Here is a 27285-nt window from a genome sequence, read left to right on the forward strand (position 1 = left end):
AAGTATTTGTCAACTTGGGGTTGCCATCCTCACGTTCTACTGTAGTATCTGTGACCTTGAGTCTTTATGGCTTTAAAAGCCGGGGCCTGGCCTGGTGAGTGACATGGGCGTCAGCGAACGAGAGTGAAGAAGCGGCTGGCTGCTAACGGGCTAACCCGTTAGCTAGTCAGCGGGTTGCGTGACTTGGCATGAGTTGTGGCATGAAAGTGCGTATTTCGTGTTTGTTTTCTTACCATGTGTTTACTAATAATAATAATAAGAATACATTACACGTACATTACACTTTTCTAGGCACTCAAAGACGCTTTACAATTTCATGCATTATTCATTCACTCCTAGGTAACACCCTGGCGGTGGTAAGCTACTTGTGTAGCCACAATTGCCCTGGGGCAGTCTGATGGAAGCGTGGCTGCCATTCTGCGCCTACGCCCCCTCCGACCACCACCAAACACCCAAACACATTCATTGGTAGGCCATGTGGGTTAAGTGTCTTAGCCAAGGACACGACGACGACATGCGCTTAACAGAGTTCAGTTTTTTTTAACCAGGATTATATGAAGAATTCGAGTTACATGGGAGCCAATGCGAGACGAGCACCATCCAAGCACATTTGAACTCTCCGCAAAGCGCACCTGCACTCCTAAAAAGGGCAATCGATCATCACCCACGGCCATTCATCCTCATTTCCATACTCAGGAACTCACCATATTTTGACCCGCATTCATTTTAGCGAAAAGTGCCTTTTAATGGCTGTTGCAGGAATGACCCTCCAAAATTGGCTCAGTAGCGCCGCCTAGAAATTGTGGAAAAAGACAAAACTGTTAGGTCAGAGCTTGACCAAACGCATGCTGAAGTGATTCACAGGGGCGCACCCGAGTGTCCGGAACGTATAGGTATCGTGTGCCCCAACGGTAGAGCGATTGTTGCAGCTTTTATTCATCTTTATCTGTTGGTTAATAACCCAAAATCTTGCGACATCATGCTTCTTGCAGCCCTGCCAAAACCCACATGACTCAAGTCAACATGGGACTCTGAATGAGAGGTGCGGTGATGGCTTTATGCGCTTGCTTCCTCACATAAACACTGGTTTTATTCTCATCAGCACAAATAGCTGTACCCCACAATATTGTTTTACCCTAAACAGCGTTTTTACCTTGCCTCCTTTACTTGGGACTCATGTGAAAGTAATTAAGTTCAGAAAGAAAGAGAGAGAGTGAAAGTGAGAAAGAGAAAAGGGGGGTGGGGGGATAGTACATTCCGTTTGGCCCAAAGTGAGAGGCTCTGTGGGTGTCTGTGGGCTGCCAGTAATTGCTTCCATATACTGTAGGACCCATCTATGGTCACACACGTAGACTTTTTGCCATGTAAAAACAGACACACTCCTAAAAAGCCACCGTTCAAAAATGTAAAAAGTGAAAGTTAGAGTGACTCAGAGCAGCGGCACACGGCTGACAAGACAGGTTGTTACCTGCACGAGGGCGTTACATCGCCGAACAAAAAAAAGGACATAATTGTGCTTTGCTAAGAGTCCTTGAAACCAATAAACCTCTGCACAGACGCACAATGGAATACAATGGAATATGTGTGTATAAGGAAGCAAGCAAAAAACACTCACAATACTCATTAGTTGCGTCTATAAGGGTGTCAGCTTTAAGAAACAAATATCATTATTATGGTCTCCATGTTGGCTCGTGGACATATTCTGAAAACTTCTTTTTATCATGCACATTTTGCTAGTAACCAATTTGTACCCCACTTTGGGCTAAAAAAAAAAAAAAAAGTATTTCCACAAAAATGATGCTCAAAAAACAAACACCAATATTACATAAAATGCATTCACAAGCTGTTACGTGGAAGCAACATGTGGCGCTGTAAATCTTCAAGTGAAAGGCCATTTTAGCTAAGATCAAGCCTGAAGAAAGGCACGATAACAACAATAATGAATCAAGGAATAGGGGACTTGTGAACTTAGATGTACAGAAAAAAATGTTTAATAAAAATGTATAAAAACGATAAATAATAGCAATGCATACCAAGTACACTTAAAAAAAAAAACATTCAGTCATTCTATTAGACATTTGACTAAAATGTTGGGGAAAAGTACGCCTCCAACCTTGCAAAACCACTAATACTGATGACATCACTCAAGGCTATAGCACTAGAACTAGATCTGTCACCGTATCGAGGCCGTGAATCAGAATGGTGCCGGGTTCCGATCTGTCTGCGCATGTTTTGTCTTGACCTCATCGTTTACGCACGTAAATGTGGCAGCTTCCAACCAGAGCTCATATGCGACAGAGATCTTGTTTTTTAACTAATTGTAACTTGTTTTGGGCAAGCTGTTGTTTTAATAAAAGTGTAAAAACAATCTCAACTACTTTCGTCAATGTGCGAATGTCACACGGCTGTTCCGATTAAATGTAGTGCACACATATACAGATATAGATCGCTAGATAGATAGATATATAGATAGATATAGATCACGTCACATATAAATAGTTGACCAGAGATCTTCAATCGGAATGATTTCAATCGGAATGACAAAAATGTCTGCACGGCTGTTCAGTACGCAGTAAGATGATTTAAGGGGAATATAATTAAGATTTTTGCGACATTCCTCCGATAACTCCAAATCTAGCTTTACATTTTGACGTACTCCGAAGAGTGTCTTCTAAAGGGCTTAAGAAGCTGTTCTTTCACCAAACCAAAGCATTCCCGAACAAGCCCAGGAATTTCAAGGAGTGTTTCTTTCGGTCCACCCGTGCCCTAAGCTAGGTGAAATTAGGTGCTGTCTTTTTGTCGCATGACTCGGCACGACTCAGGTAATTGTAATCCCGCCCTGCAAGGTACGCTGGTAGAGCAAATGGAGCGAGGAGAAGGCAAAGACAAGGATCAGACAAGTACGATTGGGGGAAAAAAAATAAATAAATGGGAAAGGTTGAGAGCAGGTTGACACCAGCTGGCACAGAGAAATGTCAGATACTGTCATCACTTGTTCTTAAACGCAAATTCGTCAGCAGCGGCAGAAGCAACCAAAGGCATGTTCTGTTTGCGCCATACCCAGACACGCAAATGTTTATGTTTAGCATTTAAGCTATATACTTTCAAGCATGCTAGATGCGGTAGTAACAATAATTAACATTTAAAACGGTAAAGTGTTCCCCACACTACGTCTGACATCTTCGCTCTCTGAGTTGCAACCTCTTTTTCGTTTTCTTCTACGGTTTGAGAGCCTGAAAGACAACGACTACTCTCACTCATGCTAAATACGGTAGCAATGATAATGAAAACTACGAAAAGAAACAACTGTTTCCACCCAACGTCTGATGTCTTCGTCGCTGTCTGAGTTGCATCCTCTTCTTTGCTTTCTCCTTCTATGGTTTGTGTCCTTTTTCTCCGTTATAGAACCCAAATGAGCACTACTACTCTCAGAGACTCTGAATGCGCTATTAGCGATAATTAAAACTAGAAAGAGCAAACAGTTTCCTCCCTAAATCGGACTTCATGTGGGCTGCCTGTTACATCCTCTGCATCGTCGTCTTCGACGGTTTGCCTCTTCTTCTTTCTCTGTTTGAGAACCCAAAAGACAACTACTACTCTCACACACGCTATCTGCGGTAGTAACCGATAATGAAAATTTCACGTGGTGATACTAACTGCCTGAAATCCATCTCCGTTTGGGTTACCAAATATGGTTCCTTGCCTGATAAACGCTTCTCCTTACAGTGACCCGCAGACACGTTTAGACGTCCGCAACTCAGCCGCTCAAAGCAAAATTTGTGGCACTTTCGCAATGCAAACACACTCCTTTAACCATATCCCCTACTCATAAATTAGCTTCCCGTTTATAGATGTCATAAAAGAAGCCGACAGCGGCGTGACTGAATGAGGCTGAAAGCACATAAAGAACGCTGCGAAATACACATTTAATGAGAATTCATCATTTAAAAAGCCGTGGCTGAGTGGGAGTCACTGGGAAATCACTTCCAAGCGCTTTAGCAGGTGTAAACGGTCACTGCGACACACACAATTTGGACCGACTATACCATAAAATGGAATCTTAGCTTTACTAGTTTAAATAGTAAACGGGACTGACTGTGCAGCAGCGTTTATGTGACCGACACCACTCGAGTATGTTCGCACAGTGGGCCGATTTGGTGGTGAGGCCCCAGCACTTTTCAGATACTAAAATGAGTGGACGTAACTCACACAGACACATGTACACACACTTGTATGAACCCACCCACCCACCGGGCCATGTTCCCACCTGGGCAGTTATTTTAAACAACTTTTAGCGACTGAGCTCGAGTGCGACACACACTATACTGTATATGCGGTGTCGGTGCATTTGTGTCTGTGTGTGTAGATTACACAATATTAGATAAAACCTAAATTGGTATTTGAGCAGTATTACCGCTGTTTATTTCATTGAAAACTGCAACTATGGACTATTTGATGAGTTCAAACACAAAAGCAGACGTCTCCATTTTTTGTGAATTGATTAAAATTTGTTTTTCCTTTATTTCTGGTTTCCAGGTTTTAGTTAATCATTTTTAGTTTTAATGGTATTCTAAGTTAAAGGTGGAGTTTGCAGTTAAAAACAACAACATATTTGTCATTTATGTTAAAACTGTCTGTACGATCTGACAGTAGAACATTGTTAAAATGATCTTTTGACAAATCAGCCCTTTCTAGCCCCATTTCATGCCGGTAATTTAATTTTAATTATTATTTAAAACCACTCACGGCGCGACAAGATTAGCCAATCAAAGACTGTAAAGACAGGAGGCGTGACCGAATAGGCTGTCAGTCATTTTCGCATGTGCACTGCGTGGACACGCAGCCTCTCGGGAATGAGTCATATGAGTCATGAGCCATAAATAAGACATTTTAAAATGTCAACTCTTACAGATATTTATAGAAATAAAGTGTTGCATATTGATGTGTATCTGTTTTGTACCTTATTAAATCATTGTTGACAATTATTGTGAGAAAACATGAACAGTGTATTCACATATAGGGATATTGTTAATTATTAATTATCACTGTTGGGTGGATGTGTAAATTGTCAAATTTCATATTTTTCCACAAATGTATACGATTGGGTAGTCCCCATGGAGGTCTGTTTTGTTGTTGTTGTTTGTTTCTTACAAATAATTGACCAACTCTAAAATGGCTTGCTGTCTTTTGACGATGCAATGTTAATGACTCAACTAACATGCTGTTTTTTTAGGGGTTCCTGAAAAGTTTCCTCCCGACGCCAGCGATATGATTAAAGTTCATTTGAAAATATGTGTTATTTCAGAGGTGTGTTTCAATCTGCTAGCGCTTCCCATTAATCAGTACACGAAAAGTAGCTCTCAGTTTCAAAAAGGTTGTTGACCCCTGCCCTTGACGCATCTAACTGAGGTATGGCCTTTATTCGAGTTGAATCCAATTATTAGAGCAGCGGCCACTATTTGAGGAAATACTGTCATCATATGGACAATGGTCCTCATAACTACTGTAATTCCTCATGTATAATGTGCATTTTTTTTCCCCAAATAAATTGTCAAAAGTCAATAGTGCGCATGATACATATGTAGGTATAGGAGAAAATAAAAACAAACTTTCACATGTTATAAATGTATGCCGCCCTCGAGAGATTATGAAAAATCTGTACACTTTCGTTCCAATAAGCCGCCGCCAACGAGAGGTGATAAAAAGGTGTACACTTTCATTCTAATATGCCACCGCCACCTAGCGGTTATGAGAAAGGTGTAGCCTACACTTTGATTCCAATATGACAAGGGTACGTATGACTGCGTTTATGTACAGTTGTGTTAATAGGTTTACATACCCTGGCAGCATTTGTGAAATATTGTTTTTTTTAAATACGACTGATGACTGAACAACAACCATCATTCATTTCTTTATGGTTATGTTTTGTTTAATGATTTTCTGAAACATTTGACAGTTTAATTTGAATCCCATTCAAATAAAATTACATATTTTGCCTGGGCCTCCATGTTTTCTTTAAAGAATTGTACCCATCTCACAAATTCTGCCAGGGTAAACATATGAGCACAACTGTGTGCTTTCTCATTCACTAAATGAAAGTAGGGCTGTGAATTTCAAAATAAGAGCAAGTAAATTTTAAAAAAAGTATTATGTGTTCAAATGAAATGCTTCACGTCAGAATAATTCTAGAAGTGTTAGAAGTGTGAATAGAAGTGCTTTCCAGAATTTTGAGGTCAACTTTGGGATGCGTATTATACACGAGAAATTACGGTACTTGATGCCACATTGTTGTCTTTCATATTTAGTTTTTTCTTGCATTAAATTGAATGTATTTTTCTATTCCATGCAAACAGCCAAGCACGAAGCCCACCTTGGTGGCCCATTATAACCATATTTCCAATCTCCCCTCCCTCCCGTCACCCGACACACATGGCGTGGGCCGCGGCCTCATTTAAGCACAACCCACATGGGACAACTCCCGCAAGATTGGCGAGCTCCGCGAGTACGCCGCTGAGTGTTTATGTGTGTGTGGGGCGCACATAAACGCGCATGTCCGTCCTGGCGGAGTGGCTGTCACCGTATCAGTCAGATAAGGCGGCGTTCGGCAGCAGTTGCCGGTAATGATGCTGGGACCACTGAGGCGAGTGTAGGGGAGGTGCTGTTTCCTGCTGATCTCATCATAACACGGTCGCAAAATAACATCTTCGCACACACGCGCACATACAAACACGCATGCACCCATGCAAGCACACAAACAAACACTAATAAACAGAATTAGTGGGGCGATTTTGTTTTGGAACTGGACCCTAAGAATGTCCAGAATATGTAAAGTATATATAACATTATTGTACTGTTGTACAATAAATTATCAAACATTAACAATCAAAATTGTTTTTAAATAATAACAATGACAAACATAAATAATAATGTCTACCGTTATGTAATAATAATAATAATAATTTTTAAAATCATAATGTGAGTTATTATTTTATCAGGTATTATTAATATTATTATTATTATTATTACATAACGGTAGACATTATTATTTATGTTTGTCATTGTTATTATTTAAAAACAATAATATAATATAATATAATATTAAAAATAATAATAATAATAATTTTTAAAATCATAAAGTTAGTTATTATTTTATCAGGTATTATTAATATTATTATTATTATAATTATTATTAAATAACAGTAAACAAATTTTCACTTAAGTTTTAACTTCTTCCATTGTACAACCCCAATTCCAATGAAGTTGGGACATTGTGTTAAACATAAATAAAAACAGAATACAATGATTTGCAAATCATGTTCAACCTATAATTAATTGAATACACTACAAAGACAAGATATTTAATGTTCAAACTGATAAACTTTATTGTTTTGAGCAAATAATCATTAACTTAGAATTTTATGGCTGCAAAACGTTCCAAAAAAGCTGGGACAGGTGGCAAAAAAGACTGACAAAGTTGAGGAATGCTCATCAAACACCTGCGTGGAACATCCCACAGGTGAACAGGCTAATTGGGAACAGGTGGGTGCCATGATTGGGTAAACAAGGAGCTTCCCTGAATTGCTTAGTCATTCACAAGCAAAGATGGGGCGAGGTTCACCTCTTTGTGAACAAGTGCGTGAGAAAATAGTCAAACAGTTTAAGGACAATGTTCCACAACGTACAATTGCAAGGAATTTAGGGATTTCATCATCTACGGTCCATAATATCATCAAAAGGTTCAGAGAATCTGGAGAAATCACTGCATGTAAGCAGCAAGGCCAAAACCCAACATTGAATGCCCGTGACCTTCGATTTCTCGGGCGGCACTGCATCAAAAACCGACATCAACGTGTAAAGGATATCACCACATAGGCTCAGGAACACTTCAGAAAACCAATGTCCGTAAATACAGTTCGGCGCTACAGCCGTAAGTGCAATTTAAAACTCTACTATGCAAAGCAAAAGCCATTTATCAACAAAAACCAGAAACGCCACCGGCTTCTCTGGGCCCGAGCTCATATAAGATGGACAGATGCAAAGTGTAAAAGTGTTCTGTGGTCCGACGAGTTCACATTTCAAATTGTTTTTGGAAATTGTGGACGTCGAATTGAAGCTGTACATCTACAACCTACAAAGCATCAACAATTAGTGTCCTCAGTTCCCAAACGTTTATTGAATGTTGTTCAAAGAAAAGGTGATGTAACACAGTGGTAAACATGACCCTGTCCCAGCTTTTTTGGAACGTGTTGCAGCCATAAAATTCTAAGTTAATAATTATTTGCTAAAAACAATAAAGTTTATCAGTTTGAACATTAAATATCTTGTCTTTGTCGGTTATTCAATTAAATATAGGTTGAACATGATTTGCAAATCATTGTATGCTGTTTTTCTTTATGTTTAACACAACGTCCCAACTTCATTGGAATTGGGGTTTTATTTTTAACATAATTACTTCATTTTGTTTTAAATGAATAATTTTAAATATAAAAGTAAATAGAATAATGGTGATCAAAAATATCAAAGATAAGGTGGATTGAAAAGGTAAAAAGGCAACACCACAATTTAATTGGGATTTGTTGTCCATAATATGGAAGAATGATTGCACTGCTGATGTAACAAATAGACACTGATTTTCAGGACACATGCTTCTTTCGTCAACCACTGAACTGTGAAAAAACACAAGTGGGTGGTTACTGAGGCGCCCAACTTGGCTGGATTCACGTTTGGCAGCCAGTCTTAGTTGATAGAAAAGCAGGTTCAAAACCGACACGTATCAAATCTTATATCCAAGCAGAAAAACAACAGAAAGCTAGCGGCACAATGTAATTTGTGCATGGAAATTGGAATTCCAGAACGTAATAAATTCTCCAGCGTGTTTCCTTGTGTTAGGCATGACAAAGAGGATGTGGTGAGAGGTCAGAGAAATGATACAACACAAAGCTCCAGTGTCCCGTGCCTAACCCTAGACCGCCGATGTTTCCGCGTGTCGTCTTTGAGAGGTTTTGCGGTGCAAACTGCAAGAGCGAAGCGTCGGAACTCTCGCAATCCAAACAGCCTGGCCTACATCGGACCGCCGCGACTCACGGCCAGCCAAAGAGTGAGCTGCCACCAGTGTATGGAGTGTGTGTGTGTGTGTGTGTTTGTAGAATCTATCTACATGGTTGCCTCACCGCAATCATAGACGGGGTGGCGTGACTGTCCAGTCGCATAATATACCATAAAGTATACACGTAATGTAAAGATCCGCCGTCTAAGAGGGAAAATAAACAAATCACAGCAATCGCAAATCACAGCCGACTTTAGTCGCCGCCAATCAGAGTGGCCCCTCTCATTCCCTTTAAATGTGGCGCAATGAGCCTTTCATGGAGACATCTGTGCGGAAGAATACCATACAATGTTGACCGAATGACAAATGTGCACAATTTAGACAACAGAGCAACCCCGATAAGTGCATTTTCCATAAAAGAAAGTCTGAAATTATGAAGATGAAACTGTTCAAAAGTCACTTTCACGTGTTCAAAGGTCTAACTTCGATACTAACCATCTCAAAATCCCAGACAAACGAATAGATTGTACCACAAGGGGGAGCTTCGTAAAAATATGTTGTATCATATTCGAGACTACGGCAACCCCCTGCTACGGCCTGGGTGGGGTTGGCCGGTTGTCGTCGCGCCTCAGGGGGACCGGCGTACCGCCCTGTGTCCCTCGGTGTGGGACGTGTCCCGTCCGCCGTGCTGCACCCGGGTGGACTCCTGGGCCCGATCCCGCCTCTCGATTGATCGGGTGGGGTCCTCAGCCTCCGCGGTGCAGGCACAGCAATTACACGACACTTCAGTCCGTCTTCAGTCCGGATTTACTTTTCTCATCTTGTTTACAGTTAGCGCTTTGTCTTTTGTTGTCTTCTTTTCTCAATCCCCTCGAGAAACCTTGTTCTGTTCGACTGATCGACTCTGATTCTCAATAAATATCCATTATAATACTAAGAAACCACAACGGCAGCTTAAAAAATCCACTGTGACACAGTAAAACTGTTCGGGCATAAAAGAGAAACAGATCCTCCATTCTGCTTAACCTAACAGCCGAAAAGGACCAAAAAAAAAAAAGAGAGAGAGACTACGGCAGATTGGCACATGGCCAGCGAGTGCCAATCACGCAAAAAAATCTGAGCTTTTGCAATTATTTTCAAATGAAACTAAAATTGTAATCATAAACGTTTCATTGAATTTCTCATTTTTTCCCAGTAATGTAACAGATTACAATGACATACATTTTGTCATTAAATTACATAATCTCGCACATAATCAGTTACTCCCACACTGCATATGTCTGTCTGTCAACATACTTAGCTTTACCCATCAGTGGATGCCACAAGCCACAACAAACAACCTCGCCGGTAAAGGCTGCACGAGGACACAACTTGTACAGTTGCTAAACAAGTCGATAAGACTTACGGATATGGCCTGCACCTGTGTGTGTGTGTCTGTGTTTAGACTGTGTAACAAAGTACCTCCATCAGAGAGTGACACTCTGACTGAACAGATAGAGTAGCCGTGTGTGTGATAATGCTTTCCATTAACCTGAGATGAGCTGGAGGACCTGTGAGACCCTTCATTCAACGCTGTCTCGCTCTCACACACACATACACACACGCACACGCATTTTGTGTTATTGGGGACCCTAATTGTGACACTAGCTGCTTGGAAAAAGGACGCTTTTCATTGCACAGACGTAAGCAAAACAGGTCAGTAGTGTACACACAAACATTCGCCGCGATCCAACCATTAGTTGCTCGGGCTGTGATCCGCGAGGTGTGATAAAAGCGACCCTTCCGCGTAACTTTCCGAGGAGCTGCGAAGGGAGTTAAAGAAACGCAGAGGGCAGCAAAGGAGACGGCGTGAGTGGAAAAAGCTCACTTTTGCGGCACAATGGCGCGCCGAGAAGCTTTGACTAGAACCAGGGAGCGGACGCGAGCGGCGGTGGCTCCAGTGAAAGCATGTCACGTCGTAATGAATGGAGCAACAGATAAGAGGCAGGTAGCAATTATTGTCGAGAGGCCATTAAGGGCCAGCAGCTGACTAATGGACAACATCTTGCCTTCATCTCTGCAGCGCATATTGTACTCAGTTTTAGTTTATTTTTATTTTTGTAAACACATTTTTAAAAAACATGGCTATACGTTTTGAAACTGATGTTCTTTTATCATGCAACTTGTACAGCTTTGGCCCTGAGTTAACTAGCCCTTATATATAAATTTTACAGACAATTTTTCATGAAGTAGTACACAGGGATTGCACATGAATGTAAATGGCATTTATAATGCGTTGAATTGTGTTTATCGTATTCCATGTGAAAGCGATTATTGTTTTCCCGTCACTGCAGTTGCAGATTTATTGTGGAATGTATCTACTTGTCTATTGTGGAAATCCCCACTATGTCGCGGAAATCGGAAATTTATGGCGATCATTTTCATGGGGTTTTACAGTACTGAATGCTTAAAGGGTTGAACCGATTAGTTGACGCAATGACTGTACCAATCCACAATGATAGGGCTTGAAGACAACTAATTGCCAATCAGATGTATTGGCATTGAGTGCAACAGGTGGGTGGGTCCACGCAGAAAAATAGCAGCAAAAAAGCAGAAAATGCACAAACATGAAGTGATTATGATTCAGTCACTGGTTTGGTCCATAATATCCACCAGAAAATGGGCAAAAATGTTGATCATTATTTTCCAAAGTAAAAGCAGACCTTTGCAAATGTCTTATTTGGATCAAACGCAATGGTCTGCTTTCAGAGAGGACGACAGAAATGTGAGAATATTCACTGTTGAGAGTCTGAAATCAGAGGATCTGTCAAATTTGAAGTTCCAGTCTCTAAATGACGAACCGATTATCCAAATAGTTGTCGATTCATCGATTATTTGTTGCGCCCCTGTACCAGACCACTGTTTGTTGGGTTATGTAATACAGAGCGGTTATTTTGGCACTCGAGACAATTTATGACGTACTCTTACTCTTTATGCTACTCCAAAGTGCCCATCGCTTCCCACACGCAGATTCACACGATATCGCTCTGTCCTGCACAAATCTGTGATTGGGCTGGTACCCTCTTATTTAAGCCTATTTTTTGTGAACCAGCATGCCCTTCAATCCCATGATGCCCTTCCGATGGTTGTCCCCAGAGTGTGAACTGAATTAGGGAAAAAGGGCATTTACTCTAGCTATGCTGGTCCTTCTGCCTGGAACGATCTAAAAAAGGACCTCAAATTGCCAGAACTAATTACGCTAGGAGAATTGAAAACTATTTTAAAGACTACTAAAACAGCTCTCTCCGGTATTGCAACTGTGTCTGATACAGTAACTTGCCTATAATCTGAACTCTATTTTGAATGTTCTTTGTATTTGCCTGTTGGAATGTTTTGTTTTTTTACTATTACTTTTTTGCTGCCATGCGTAGCCAGATCGCTCTTGTAATAGAGGTTTCTCAATGATGAAATAAAGGATTTGAATTGAAATTTAACAAGAATTGATGTTCTATTTGACGATCTATTTCAGTCAGCTGGTGTCTATCCCAGCTGATTTTGGGCAGGAGGCGAGTACACTCTGGACTGGTTGCCAGTCAATCGTATGCATTTCTCTATAATATTCAAGTCTTAAATTCGTTTACCATAATGCGTTAGCATTTGCACACATGGTGCGAATAAATGCTGTTAAACCTCCTTTTCGACAAATCTCGACTGCACCTCTCCTTGACGACCTGTCACAAGTCAGCAACTTAAGAGTCACAGGTAAAGGGAAGAGTTGTTAAAAAAAATATATATATCTCTCGCCATGTGCATATGCTTGCAATAGTCTCATCTCTTTCTATATTTTATCTATGCCGCGCACACATGGAGAATCCATTGAGATGACACAACGCTTATTAGCATTTCATTGCCTTGGGTGCCTGTGCTGTTTGCCTTGGGCATGGCTCTTGGCATCTTCCAGCATCACACAAACACACACATAGATATTACTAAAGAAGCGCAAGGAGAAAGGAGGCAAAGACTTGATGCGGTGTGTGTGTGTGTGTGTGTGTGTGTGTGTGTGAGATATTTAAAGAGACATGCATGCATGTTGGCGCTTGTCAGCCAGGCGTCATACAGCAAATTAAAAATAAACTTACCTTTCATGAAGAAGCAACAGGAGCGACATGGAAGAGAAAGGGGAGACAAAGAAAGTTAAAATTGATCCTTGAGAATCATTCCGATTGTGTTGAACTGTTGATTTATCACATCCTGAAGGAATAAAATGGAGCGCACTACTTGGTTGCCACCAACAGAGGCGCTGTTTAGTGAACACTCAACTTGTTTGGTGTCTAAAGAAAGCAAATCAGCTAAGGCCTAAATCCTCACAGAACTCTGCTGAAATGGTATTATTCTGTATTCAGTGCAATGCTGGCATGGGAAGAAGAGTTCAGAGCATTCAGAGCGTTAGCTTGACATCCTCTTATTTCTCGACAAGAAACAATCAGGCATATTATTAAATATTACATACTTTGTGTGGTGTATATGTTAAATGTGTAAAGGTTGGCTTGTCTGGACATAGACTCTTCTGTTTGTTTTGTTTGGTTGGAAAGTATTTGTTTAAGTAAGGAAATGTAACTAAAATGTATATACAATAGTACCATTATTTTGATATGATATATTTAATGTGAATTTGAAATATAGTCAAATAAAATAAAAAATGCTTAAATGTTTTGCTGCGAAACAATTAATGTATTTTTGAAAATACATATAAACTAAAAATAAAATGTACTATACTGTATAAATTACAATTTTGTTTGTGTATTTATATTGTCATATTTAATTTCAAATTTTAGATATAATAGACTTTGCACATATTCTATACATTTTATAGTATATTATGACATTTCTAAATAGTTCATACCACTGTAAATAATTTGTTTGGTTTTTTTAAATATTTATTTAGAGGGCAGGCAGAGGCCAAGAGGTTCTGGGTTTGAATCTAGGCTTTGTCCAAAGTTAGATTTTATTTTTTATTTTATTTATTTCTTTCTTTTTTGGTCTATATGTGCCCTCCAATTGCCTGGCAACCAGTTCAGAGTGTACCACGCTTTTCTGCCCCCCCCCCCCCCCCCCAAAAAAAAATAATAAAAGACTATAATTTGTTTATAGGTGTGAATGTGAGTGTGATTGGTTGCCTGTAGGGCAACTCAGCTAAGTCGAGCAACAAAATTGGTCGACACAAAGATTTCTGCCTCGAGGCGATAAATTTACCAATTTACGCTGCATGGAACGATTTGGCCACTGTCCATGTGTACTGCACGGACATTTGTTGCAGACGGACGCACTGTCAGGCCTGTGAAAAACATTGCCAAAAACAACAGAGGAGCGTCTGTAAGTGATTTTAAGACCCGATTAGATGTGGAATCTACATATAACATGGTGTATGAGTGAGCTGAATGGTAGTGTTTGTTTTTTGTTTTTTTACCTAAAATGGTAATTGCTAGCACGCTAATGCTAATCGTGAATGCTAACCGTTTACCAAAGGCTGATTTTGTTGTCTCAAATTCTGTACAGACGATGGACAGATAGATGTATGTCTGTTTATTTTATTATCATTTGTCGAAATCTTTGCCACAATGCCAGTGTGAGGTTATAGGCAGGTTGCAAAGGGTTAACATGGAGCCGCATGTTTTTTGAGGAGACAACCTCGCTTCAAATGAGCTGTGCGCCCGCTCTTGTGGCGGTAATGGGAAAATTGCAGCGGAGAGGAAGGACACACGCAATTAGAATCTGGCGAGTGGCTCTGTGGTGGGTGGGCGGTAGGAAGGAGGAGATAGAGTGAGGGATGCGGAGGGGGGCTCAACAAGAAGGCAACCCCCCCCCCCCCCCCACTCAGGACGAGAAGTGATTTAGCCGAAAGCTGGCTCTTTGTGCACTCGCGGGCACTGAACATTCCTCGCCGGGTGACAGCAGCCCAGATGTCAATCAAATTAGCGGCCATTTGCGGCTGATTTGCCCGTGTCATTGGCAATATCGCCTGGACGCATCTGACGGGCGAGCGCAGAGGAGTCACTCCATCGCAGCCTCTTTCTCCGTGAATGTCATCGGCCCACTTATCGCGCATTCCGCCGGGACGGAAGTGAAGGAGGAGGAGGAGAATCCTCGCTTCCGCCCAGCGGCTCGCGAGCGCATGCAAATAGGCTGCCCGCGTCTGGGGAGAGGTTGGCTCGGCTTTTAATGGAGTTGGGGGCAAAACTCATTTTGCAGCCGAGATCCACAGAAGAGGATAATAATATCAGTGTGTGTGTGTACGTGTGCGTACATGTTTAATATTGTCAATTTCTCACAAAAAAAAGAAAATGTTCACTATTTTCCACCAAGTGGTACAGTTCAGTTCCACTTCCCCACGATGCAGATTTCAATGACGTCATAGTGGACGCCGCTTATTCCAGTACAGAATACAAATCATGAAAGAAAATGCTTCTCCAATTTCAGAGCTCTGTGTTCAAGAGGCCATTGTTGTCATGGTGCCCTTTCCGGAAATGACTTTTTTCGTTATTCTGATCGGCTAAAGTCTCGGGGTTTGCGGTTTTACACATTTTCGGGTGGGACGTTTGTAAGATTAACTGACAAAATGAAAGGAAGATTGTAATGTAAACTTTTGTGATTTTGCTCTATTGGAAACTTAGTTTGACAATTTCCGATTGTCAAAATGGTACCGAAGTAAGTCACCCATATCACCCGAAGTCCTTTTTTGGCACAGTGGTACGGCGCCTAAAGGGTGGGGCTACAATCTAACAAAGAAGGACAGCAGGCCTCACAGCGACAACATTGGAGGGGTTGGCGTTAGGGGTCAGGGTAGGGTTAGGTTTGAGTTAGGGTTAGGCACCGTTTACATAGTGACAGGGCAGATTTGGACAGTTATAATTGCGTTCTACACAACGGGGTGCGAGACTTCACTGTTTTGGCATTGTGCCATAGAGGCTTTCTTATGGCTCTGTTGCTACCAATGAAGGCAAATAATCCAAGATTCAACTTCCTCCCCCTATTGTCAGAGGTGTTTCTACAGGAAAAGTGATTTTACAGGCAGTGTGAAAGGGGCCAGTTTACAAGACACAACCGTTTGTGACGCTTGGTAACGGACATGATCCTCTCTGTGACAATTTAGATTTTGAGGTGAATTTTAGGTGAAGTTTTGCATACGACGGCCGTGATTGAGCACCCGTTCTCCAGAGACCCCTCATGTCATGTCGGTGCTATATATGGTAATGAAGTGAAAAGGTGGATGTTAGCACGCGTCGCTACAGCTGTTATTACCATAACAGCGGAAAGGCTTGATGAGCAGTGGGACGTAGCGTCACGCAGTTGTCATGTCTTGTCCTGGCGGGGTGAAAAATGTGGATGTTTTGGCACACACGCACACAAACAGGTAATGGGAGGGTGGGGCTTGTCACTGCTCAGTCACCGACTCCCTCCATTGAATGCAGGTCCTGTCACAACACGACAGTGGCAAAATGAAGTGCATCACCTAAAGGCAACACACCTCTGCCACCATGACTGACTGCCTCAATGCTGCACACACACACACACACACACACACACACACACACGCTTAAGGCCTCTTTATACTCCCGCGCGGCCGACAACGCCCGCATTGCATCACGTGACCAACGAATTGGTCCGTGCGGCCCCTCTGCATAGCGCACCCGACAAAAACGGTTGCTGCGCATGGAACGCCGCGGAGAACATCTCTCGTGATTGGTCCGTTTTAGTCACATGCTGTGATGACGTACTCAGCCTGCCCCTTGGTTCTCCATACCATCTACGCCACCACCTTCTCAATCGATTTTGCATCTTAATTAAACTTGTCATCTGGTCATCTCGCTCCATTTGTTCTAGCAGACACTGTTCCACGGTCGCCAAAGTTGTTGCTTTGTTCCTTGTTACTGAAAGGAAAGTAAAAACGGCTACCGGAAATGGCCAAAAAAATGCAGAAGAAACTCCACCCTGAGGTGTCTTAGCCAATACCAGCAGTAGCGACACCCCCGACTTGGAGGTGAACTGCAGTACATTTTCAAAACTGCGCTCAACTACAATGGCAAACTATGCGAGGGACAGCCGCAGTGACGTCAGCGCGGTCGCCGTCCGCGCGAGTATAAAGAAGCCTTAAGGTTCCTCGACACCAATATGACCTCTTGTGACCCCCCAGTGTACCCAAAAAAACTATCTATCTATCTATCTATCTATCTATCTATCTATCTATCTATCTATCTATATTAGGGCTGTCAAATGAATGTTAAAAATAAATTATTATCATGTATTAACAAAGATGAATCGCAATTTATGTTGACCACACATGCTTCTTTACCTTAACCACAGATGGATATCTCAAAGGCAGCGCAGGTTGCTATAAGGTCCGTGATCACAAGTCAATGCTTATGCCAGTGCAAAAATGAGTGAGGAGACTGACTGGTGTGGTAGGCGGGAAATTTTTATTCCGATGCCACCACGATGGGTTTTTGGATAAAACAAAGGTAATTTGCATATAGTGCAACGCGGAAGTCTTTTTTTCCGTCAAAGGATACAACAAGTTGAAAATACCATCTCAAAGCAAAATGTGGTATTATGTGTGGTATATTTGGCACTTGTGATTAGTCACGATTCATCAAAATTCCAAAGTGTGATTAATCTGATTTTAAAAAAAAATATTGATTGACAGCCCTAATATATATACACACACACACACACACACACACACACACACACACACACACAGCAGTCGTTACTGAGTTGAACCTTTTTCAGAAATAGCTTTCTTCAGGCTTCTGATTGGCTAAGATGGGTTTATTGTGTAATAGCGCCTCCTGTTGTTTTTTTTTCAAACTATGTGGAACCTAATAATGTGAAATGTGACATTTCCCACAATCAAGGATATACAGCATTGTGCCTCCGCACACACATTTCTTTAGCAAATGACGTCACGCGTGAACTCCGCTCCACTCCTACATCATCAAACCCAAATTTCCTCGACATGCTACTATACAGCCGAGGCACGAATTACTGTCCATGTGCATACAGTTTGGGTTTGATTGGCGCCCGGCGTGGAGTGAGCGAGACAATGTGGCCATATGAAGAGCAATGGAGGAGGAGGAGGAGGTAAAGAAGTACAGTTAATGTCAGGATGTGCCCCATAATGACTCGTGTAAGCTCTGCTGGGAGCTTCCTCTCGCGCCAGCTCCACGGAGGTTAGCTTGATTGGGGATAATTGGCTAGCCTTCACTAGCGGTTAGCATCCAGGCGTGGAGACAGAGGAGGGCACAGGAGAGGGCACGGGGGCTCAAGACACACACGACAGTATATACAATCACACGCACACACACTTTGGGAGATACAAATTCATGCAGACACACAAGACAGTTTAATAAGACCATCTAGAAGTTCAAAGTAATATCTTCATCATGTTTATGAAAATACAATACACCTCAAAAGTCTATTTCTTGTGAATCTTGTGAGACTTCAGCTCAGCGAGCTTCGAAATCAGGTGTGGGCAAAGCATGGCCAGTGAGCCACACACGTTCCGCACCGTTCCTGAGTCCGTTCTTCCCAATAATACTGTAATACTTGTTGCATTCATTTAGTTTAGGTTTTTTTTTCCCCTAAAATTGGTTCATTCAAATGTATTCATTCTGTAGAAAAAAAGATGATCTTTTTACATGGTTGGTTAGTTGATTTATTGATTTACATTTCATTTAATTTGGTTATGTGGAAAAAAAACAGGCTAACTCGGCTAAGTCGACAACAAAAATTGGTTGATGCAAAATTTTCTGCCTCGAGGCAATAAAAACTATTATTAATAGCGCCGCCTGGAACAAATTTGCGCCGCGCAGGATCATGTTTTTGCATTGTTGCAGATGAACGCGGTTTTGGGCTAGCGAAAAACATTTCCAAAAAATGACAGAGAAGCGTCTGTAAGGGATTTGTAGGACACTATTAGATGTGTAATGTCCATATAACATGTATGAGTGAGTTGAATGTTGTTAGCGGTTTATGACCTAAAAAGGTCATCGCTAGTCCGCAAATGCTCATCGCGATTGCTAACTGTTACCATCGCTTTGCTATCTCAAATTCTGTACAGAAACACAAAAGAAAAACGCTGCATTTTCTTTTGCTGTTGTTTTCTGTGATTGCAGCATGTTTTTTCCCTCTTGCAGCGTTTTTCTTTGCAGTTGTTTTATGTGCTTGTGTGTTTTTTGTCTTGCGTCATTTCTGCTACGTAGCATATGGCCGTTTGCAGCGCGTTGGCCCTTGTTGGCCACCGTAGCGTCCATGGCATTTGTGTTTGACTCAAAAGTGCATTGTGACTGTGGCTTTCCTTGCCCAAATGTGAGGGCATTACAGTAAATCGGTATAATGTAAAAAACCATTAAAAAGCAAATGCTTAAGAAACATGCGATCTAACAAGTGTGTCACCGATGTACCGCGGGGGAACACTGTAGTATTAAGTTCTATAATTACGAATAAAGGTTATGTTTCTTAACCAAGAGGTTCCCTATCAAACCTGTGCATTACGTTGTCATACATTTCAGCCAGGTTTCTTAAAACTGCTCTGTAGAAACTTGCCAGTGTGAGTCATGTGCCATCCTGATTACAAAAAATAATAAAGGCGTAAAAGCATGCAAAATCAGTGTTGCCACACCATGCATCAGCCCCCAAGCCCCCCACAGCGACTGTTTTCGCGCCCGTGTTACAAGTGGCCTCCGTACTGCTTTTTTTTTCTTTTTTTTTTTGAGGGGGGGCGGTTGACCCGGTGTGCTTTGCTGAGTCACCGCTTGGCTACTTGCAACAAGCGCACCGTCACCAAGGCTGCAGGGCGCAACAAGCTTCAGTGGGAGAACACTTGGCACAAGAGTGGGCCTGCGGGCGCGGGGGTAGAGTGGGTGGCTCTTCTCTCGCTAAAGCCATTGTAGTTACAGGAATGTGTGTATGCGTGTTATTATTATTTTTTTTTACGAGCGCTTCTTCCTTCCCATCTCGTCACCTTCGTTTGCTGATTAATGGACGCTCGAGGAGGCCATCAAGAGAAATGCAACTTTGCACAGCTATTAAACATTTGCTGTGCTGTGCGCGAGACAACGCGCAGCCGTCCCGTTCGATCCGTTTGCGAAATGCTGCGTGTGCCAACGTGGCGTGTTTGGGCTACAATTAATTCACTCTGCAGGCCACAATATTAGGAACACTGCAGCTAATCGATAGCCTAATAGCTTCGTTGCCTATGTCCTATATGAATGTTTTCAGAATACAAGAAATCCAGTTGCTTTCATTTTAACCTTTGAAGATTACCACGGGAATCTACACAGGCCACTGAGAATCTACACAGAGCAGTGTTGCTTTTTTTTTTATGGCAAATCCTCAAAATGATCAACGAACTCCACCCACGTTAGCTGTCACAGGCAAATTTTAACATCATCCATCTGTCTGGGATACCTGCTTCTGATTGGCCGCTCATTTGGCCAAATTGTCGGAGTTTGTCAAAGTACAAGCCCTGGGATTCACCCAAAATGGCTGCAGAAGAATGTCCCCTGAGCGCACAATGACTTGAGGGAATCCCCCTTTAACGTTTCGCCCGACATGTTTGGACGACCTCCCATTATAAGCGCGACCTTGCGGACGTGGCGTAATCAGCAGAGTTCACGCGGCGGCTTCCTTTGAGCTAGCACACACGCCACACGGCTTCACAAATCAGCGAGTGGGTCCGCGCAGTCACCACACCCAAGAGGACACTTTTGCGGTGGGGGGCTTTTAATGAATGGCAGGAAATTCCTTTGTCACTACCTGTTAAGATGGTGAAGGGAAATAGTTGCTTTGGACATTTCTGGATCTTTCTCCCTATATATTTTTTTATGTTGTACAATGTTCACTCACTAAATCGCATTTTTAGTTTTTTTAAAGCAAAAGCAGACGTTTTTTTTTTTTTTAGATATGAGCAGTCATTGGAATTTTTTTTTTGCTGTGACTTGAGAGGGCAAACTTGAGTCAATTCACAATAAGCAGCAGTTTGGCAAATATTGAACAATTCATCAAAAAAAAAAAAAGAGGCTTCAAGGTGTTTATTTCCACTCCCAGGTGAAGTTTACGGTCAAATTGAAGATAAAACCAAGAGAATTACGTCGTGCATATAAAAAAAGCACATCGTTTTGCCTTAGGAAATTACGCTTATCCTGATGCTTAACAAACAATGTAATGACATGTTAGTTCAGCATTGATAGTTGCGGTGTTAGAAGCAACAGATAGTTGAACACAAACGGTAGAGCAACACGTACACAGAAAATATAGCAGTACTCACGTACATATATTCTTAATTCTCTATTTAAAAAAAAGACTAATATTACAGCATCTTATCGAGTCGCTCCATTAGTAGTACTGTAGAAGAAGAAGTACTGCTCTTCGTTTGTCTCTGCATGACTGCACAATATTATACTGCCACCCGGTGGCCAAGACTGGTACACCAGAAAAAGCAGCACGATGAATTTGATTGCAGCATTAATTCATGATGCACACACTGTTTAATTCTTCACATTCTATTTAATTAAAGTATTACTCTGTTTTTTATGAAGTACAATATTATATATGCTCTTTTCTCTTATTAAAAAACACATTGCCATTCATTTCAAAGGGGAAAGAAAAGGCGAGGGTAAGAATTTTCCACTGTTTAATGAACGCTGAGAGAACAGGAGAACACAGTGAGCTCGCTCACGCAGAAGCTGCTGTCAGCCACAGCTCACGACCAGACACTCCCACGCTGACTCGCGCACATCACACGCCACCCCAGCAGGCCTCGCCTCTTAAAGGCACATAGTGGAGTATAACTACTAAACTAAAACTACTGCATATATTTCTTTAAAAAAATGATATGGTCTCTGTATATCGCGGATTGTCACCTATTGCGGGAGGGTCTGGAACGTATCCGTCGTGATAAAGAGGAGTTCACTGTAGCTCTTATTGTCTCTCTCTCTCTCTCTCTCTCTCACACACACACGCACATAAATCTACAGCCAGATGTCCATGGGAAGGGAGGCCAGTATGCCCTATTACTCAAGTACACACACACACACACACACACAGACACACACAGAGCCTTTAGTGTCAGTAAGCAGGGGAGTGTCCCTGTGCAGGAATGCAAGGGATGATAAGTTCTTGGAGGTGTCAGGGGAAGAGCGGCGCGCTGTTACAGCCAGACACCTAACAACAACTCCACCCCGCTTCCGACTCCTCACTGACCATTTTATCACTCCTCTCCTGTTTTTTTTGTTTTTTTTTCCCCCTTTTCCTCGCCTACCCGCCTGGATTTCCTGCGTCGTCTCTTTGTAATCTCGCTTCGCTCCTGAATGCATCACGCTATACCTTACAAATTGCATGCTAGGTCACTAAAAGCAGAGACTTCGGAAAACGTCTCATTGCTCCAGCCCTGTCCCGTCCTGTCCGATTTTCTTCTCGTTATGTTCCTTCCTTACAGGCCTCCCCAGTAATGGTTGTAGTTTTATACAGTGAACCCCTGCATATTCATGATACGGCCTTTGCAAATTTGCCTCTTTTTTTTTAGCGGAAATCTCACCTATATTCTGTTTTTGTGCGCAGGCCAAAGCCATGTCTGACATAAAATTATTGCTTCGGTGTTGAGCTTCATTTAGCGAGGCCATAGCTTGGTCTAATAAAATAATAATAATAAGCCTCCATATTGTGGCATTTACAAACCTTTTTGGTGGCAGTCAGTTACTAAAAATTTGAATTGAGGTCTCTAATTTGAATAGCAATGGAACTGTTCTCTTTGTGTTTGTTTGTGTGTGTTTTCGTGATCATGTTGTCACTGTCCATCCAGAATGCAAACTTTCACCATTTGCTGTTTTAGTTGCAATAGAATCCTTACTCCAGCACTAGAATAAAAAAAAATGTCCTGTCGTCTATTACGTATTTCAAGTGCTATTCTATCCATTTCTCTCTTTATGCTTGCAGAATCTATCATTTTGGATTTTTGTTGTTGCTGTATTCTGATATTTAGTAATAGCACCAATTTACTATGCGATGATTCAATTTTTCCTTTCTTCCTTAATCTGATTTGCTCACAGTTGTATATTTGGTTGTATGATTTCTCACTTGGTGGGTGGGCAGGCACTCCAGAGACTAGGAAACAGCAATTAAAAACTCACTCTTCCGTGTTTATATCATCAAATCAGGACTACATGTCTGGTGTATCAGATTTGGATTAAACTGGACTGATTTGGATTAAATATCATTTTCATTCAAAATAAATAAATAAATATCCTTAGATAATGCATCCAGTTTAACAATGAGTTAATTGAGTTATATCTGATTTCTAAACCTGTAGTGAAAAACTGCTGAGGTTGTACTAATTCCACGCAGTGTTTGACTTACATACTGTATGATGTAATTTAGCTCGACGTGCAAACAATCGCAGATGCACACGATTATGTGATTTGTTTACTTTGCTATTGTGTTTTTTTTGGTGTTGCGCGGCCCCAAAAAGATAGATTCCCATTGTTCGTAAGGAGAAATCCAAAACCTTGACTCACCTCCCATGCCCGATTATCGTTGCTGAAGCTACAAAACAACATACGCTGGTGCCAATGTTACCATATTATGTATGTCATGAACGATGAAAAAAATGTCCACAACAAGACACTACACTGCTCTCATTTTGTCAGTATTTCTTCCCTTTAAAAAAAAAATAAGAACGATCTAACATAGTCGCCTGGTCACTGTGACCGCTGACTGCTACTACAAACATAGAAAGTAATGTGTCCAGCATAAATATACGCCACATTTTTAGTTTGACACCAACAATCTAATGAGATTTAATCACAAAACCGATGGATGAATTGTGCCTCTGGGTTATTCTTGAGAAGTCGGGACATGAAATTCCCAAATGTATTCAAAACAGGGAGGACGTAACGTGATTCCTCGGAGGCTAATCAGAGGATTTCCAGTACATATAATAAGATTTGATCACAGTGGAGACATTTGCTTGATGCCGGGTACACACATACTGATAGTTGTTGCCTAATTTGAGCTAGATTCCCCTCTTCCAATCAAAGTCAGCAAAGGCTTGAAGGATTCCTGTGGTTTGTGGTGTTAAGAGTAATTTTTCCTTCCTGATCTGATGACAAAATAGTCGGGGGCCGACAATTGTAAATGTTCAACCGGTTCCAATATTTATGGAGGCAAATCCTTATGTGCGTGGTCCACACCAAGCCAGCAAAGGCCCGATTCTCATATGACTCTAAAAGATTACCCTGAGCGAAACAGCCTGTCGTGTGATTTGTGTTAAGAGTGATTGACGATCGTCGGTGGTGATAATGTGATTTGTACGGCGCTGATCATCTCAAGTACACCACACAGTAGGGCTTGAACCGATTCATCGACAAGTCGACTTTACGACTGCGCATCGACGTGTATAGCTTGAAGTTAACCAATCTCAAATCCCGTTTTTGGCATCTCGTCTTCCATTCGACAAGCCCGTCTGCTGCTGCTGTCACCGGACTATAACGCTCTGTGGAGCAGTGAAACGTCAGTCCAGCGAGTCTTCATATATCTGCGTGGGCCCAAGAGTACAAAAATAAGATGGTGATGGATGAGAATAGCAGTTAGCATCGCTAGCTTCGGCTAATCCTAGCGCCACTAGCCTTAAAATATTCAGAAACAGCGGTACCTCTGTACGCTAACAAGAACTTTATTCATCATAGAAGTTGTTTGCTGCAACACACCAACATCGCGACGCTTTACGATCTGAAAGCGACAAGTCGTTTTACGAGACTGATGTCAGCGCATCCGCCCGTGTGGATGCTACAACCTTTCGCCAAAAATGAGAGCAGCAGCAAGTTAGCCAGCAGCATTTACCGGTAGCATTCATTTTTCGGATTCTGCTTACAATGTCCTGTCTTACAACCTTCGATGACATCAGACACTTTCAGTGTCGCAAACTTTCATCAAGTTTGACCTGACTTTCAGCGCATTATAGTCGACCACAACATAATATTCGGTCATTCCTCCCCTACCACACACTGTAAGAGCAGTAAGCACACCTTTTGCAATTTTTACTGTGTCATGTGCAAAGTCTGTCACATTTTAAAGCCACATACTGTATTTTCTGTCACTCTGTACGTCCTCAATGCTTTCCACGGCCACTGCATGTGTTCCCAGGACTATAATGACCACATTGTGTCTGCTTTGGATGCAAAACTTAACCTTAGAGAGACCTGGCTTGTGCTTTATTTATTTATCACGCGTTCTACGAGGGGATTTTGCCGTGTTGAAAGCGGCTGGCGGTAGCATTAAAGCATTGAGTCATGCTAATAAATGCTATTGAATAAAAGCAGATGGTAGACCTTTCCCCGGCCGTTAAGCACTGGCGCAAACGTGCGCAGAAGTGAAGATGAAGGAGCTGTTTGTGTTTCCAGGCCGCTATGATATCACCTGTTGTTTGAAGTCCTTCTAATGACATTGAGAGGAAGCACAAGTTTTATGTGTTAAATGTGTTTTTTAGGGGGAAATTATTCATTGACGTACATGTGCTTGTGTCGTCTTGGAATGCTGAGGTGATTGGTTGTTAGCATGAGTGTTTGGCAAGTTCCCTTCCAAATGTAATCTATTAATTAATGTCTTTAAAAAGTAACAGTCACTTTGCAAGATGACTGACTCTGAATGGTCATGTGTTACACACTGTGTGTGTATTAAACACATGGCAAGCAATTTGTGGTGCCGCTATAATGATTCTCCTCTATTTGGCCCAATGTTGCATTAACAGTAAGTGAGGAGCAAACCAATCACAGCACAGAAGTGGTGTAAGGCTGTGCGTATTTACAAACCCAAGTCGGGACAAAAGGAGTAATACATACCGAAAGTGAACGTAATCATGGATGATTTTAAGATTAAAAAAAACAAATGGGTCACAGAAATTGCACGCATGGTTAAAATGAATTGTAATTACAGAGATTTTAATAGTAATACCTGGTAATGTGCATTCCATTACTGCGGCCAATGTGATATATCTCAGTACAATGCCAACTATGATACATTCACAATATGTCTAAAGTTACTCCAAATGTAGTATTATTTGTTACAAATACGATAGGATTAGGGATGTAATTGGCATAGGCATTTGTAAGCACCCGCTAAAATCTGAGAAAAAAAACATGTAAACTGTGTTTGGTTTTAAACAGCGGCACGGTGGACAACTGGTTGGAGCGTCTGCCTCACAGTTCTGCGGTCCGGGATTCAATCCCCGGCCCCGTCTGTGTGGAGTTGGCATGTTCTTCCTGTGCCTGCGTGGGTTTTCTTCGGGCACTCCGGTTTCCTCCCAGATCCCAAAAACATGCATGGTAGGTTAATTGACGACTCTAAATTGCCCGTAGGTGTGAATGTGAGTGCAAATGGTTATTTGTTTGACGGTGGATTTTGAACATATTTGACAATAAAACATTCATAAATTGAAACAAAGTACACATACTCTGCCTCTCGGAACACTCGCAGCAATTGAATTTCTGAAAGCACTCTAGATACGCTGGCGCGCAGTAGCGACATGCCGACAAGGCGGCCACATTGGTGGGGGTGACGTTCCGATCAAGGCCAATGTATTTGCATTGAAAATAAAGCATAACTCACTCATTCCTCAACTGATTTTCATGTCAACGTCCAAACCATGTGATTGGTTTACGTGTTTTAAAAGAAAATAAATTGCTTGATTTCGAGCATGGCGGCACGGTGGAGACTGGTTAGAGCGTCTGTCTCACAGTTCTGAGGACCAGGGTTCAATCCCCGGCCCCGCCTGTGTGGAGTTTGCATGTTCTCCCCGTGCCTGCGTGGCTTTTCTCCGGGCACTGCGGTTTCCTCCCACATCCAAAAAACATGCATAGTAGGTTAATTGACAACTCTAAGTTGCCCGTAGGTGTGAATGTGAGTGCAAATGGTTGTTTGTTTCTATGTGCCCTGCGATTGGGTTCAGGGTGTACCCCGCCTCGTGCCCGATGATAGCTGGGATTGGCTCCAGCACTCCCGTGACCCATGTGAGGAGAAGCATCTCAGAAAATGGATGTATGGTTTTAAACAACCTATAAAAGCGTTAAACCACAGTACTTGGTTGTTATGTAATATTTTAACAAAAATCCAGTCAGACCCCTGGCCTCATTGCCTCAAAAATGGTCTGCTCCATCAAATCCCTCCCACCTCTCCTCAACTGGGCTCTAAGCACTCTACCTCAGCAATAT

The 27285-nt window shown here is 41.8% G+C and overlaps 1 protein-coding gene across 5 annotated transcripts in view; it reads right to left on the reverse strand.

Moving 5' to 3' along the window:
• Positions 1–27285, reverse strand: part of bnc2 (basonuclin zinc finger protein 2) — a 201657-nt gene that overhangs the window by 131270 nt on the left and 43102 nt on the right. Inside the window, exon 1 of one of the 5 annotated variants that reach the window (XM_061770813.1) lies at positions 16325–16338. The exons of the other annotated variants lie outside the window; for them this stretch is intronic. Coding sequence (XP_061626797.1) covers positions 16325–16327 — 3 coding nt within the window. The 5' untranslated portion in view covers positions 16328–16338. Of the gene's footprint in view, positions 1–16324; positions 16339–27285 lie in introns of those variants that run through there. 5 annotated transcript variants of the gene reach the window in all.

This window comes from Phyllopteryx taeniolatus, chromosome 4, assembly GCF_024500385.1.
Source record: "Phyllopteryx taeniolatus isolate TA_2022b chromosome 4, UOR_Ptae_1.2, whole genome shotgun sequence".
Lineage (NCBI taxonomy): Eukaryota > Metazoa > Chordata > Actinopteri > Syngnathiformes > Syngnathidae > Phyllopteryx > Phyllopteryx taeniolatus.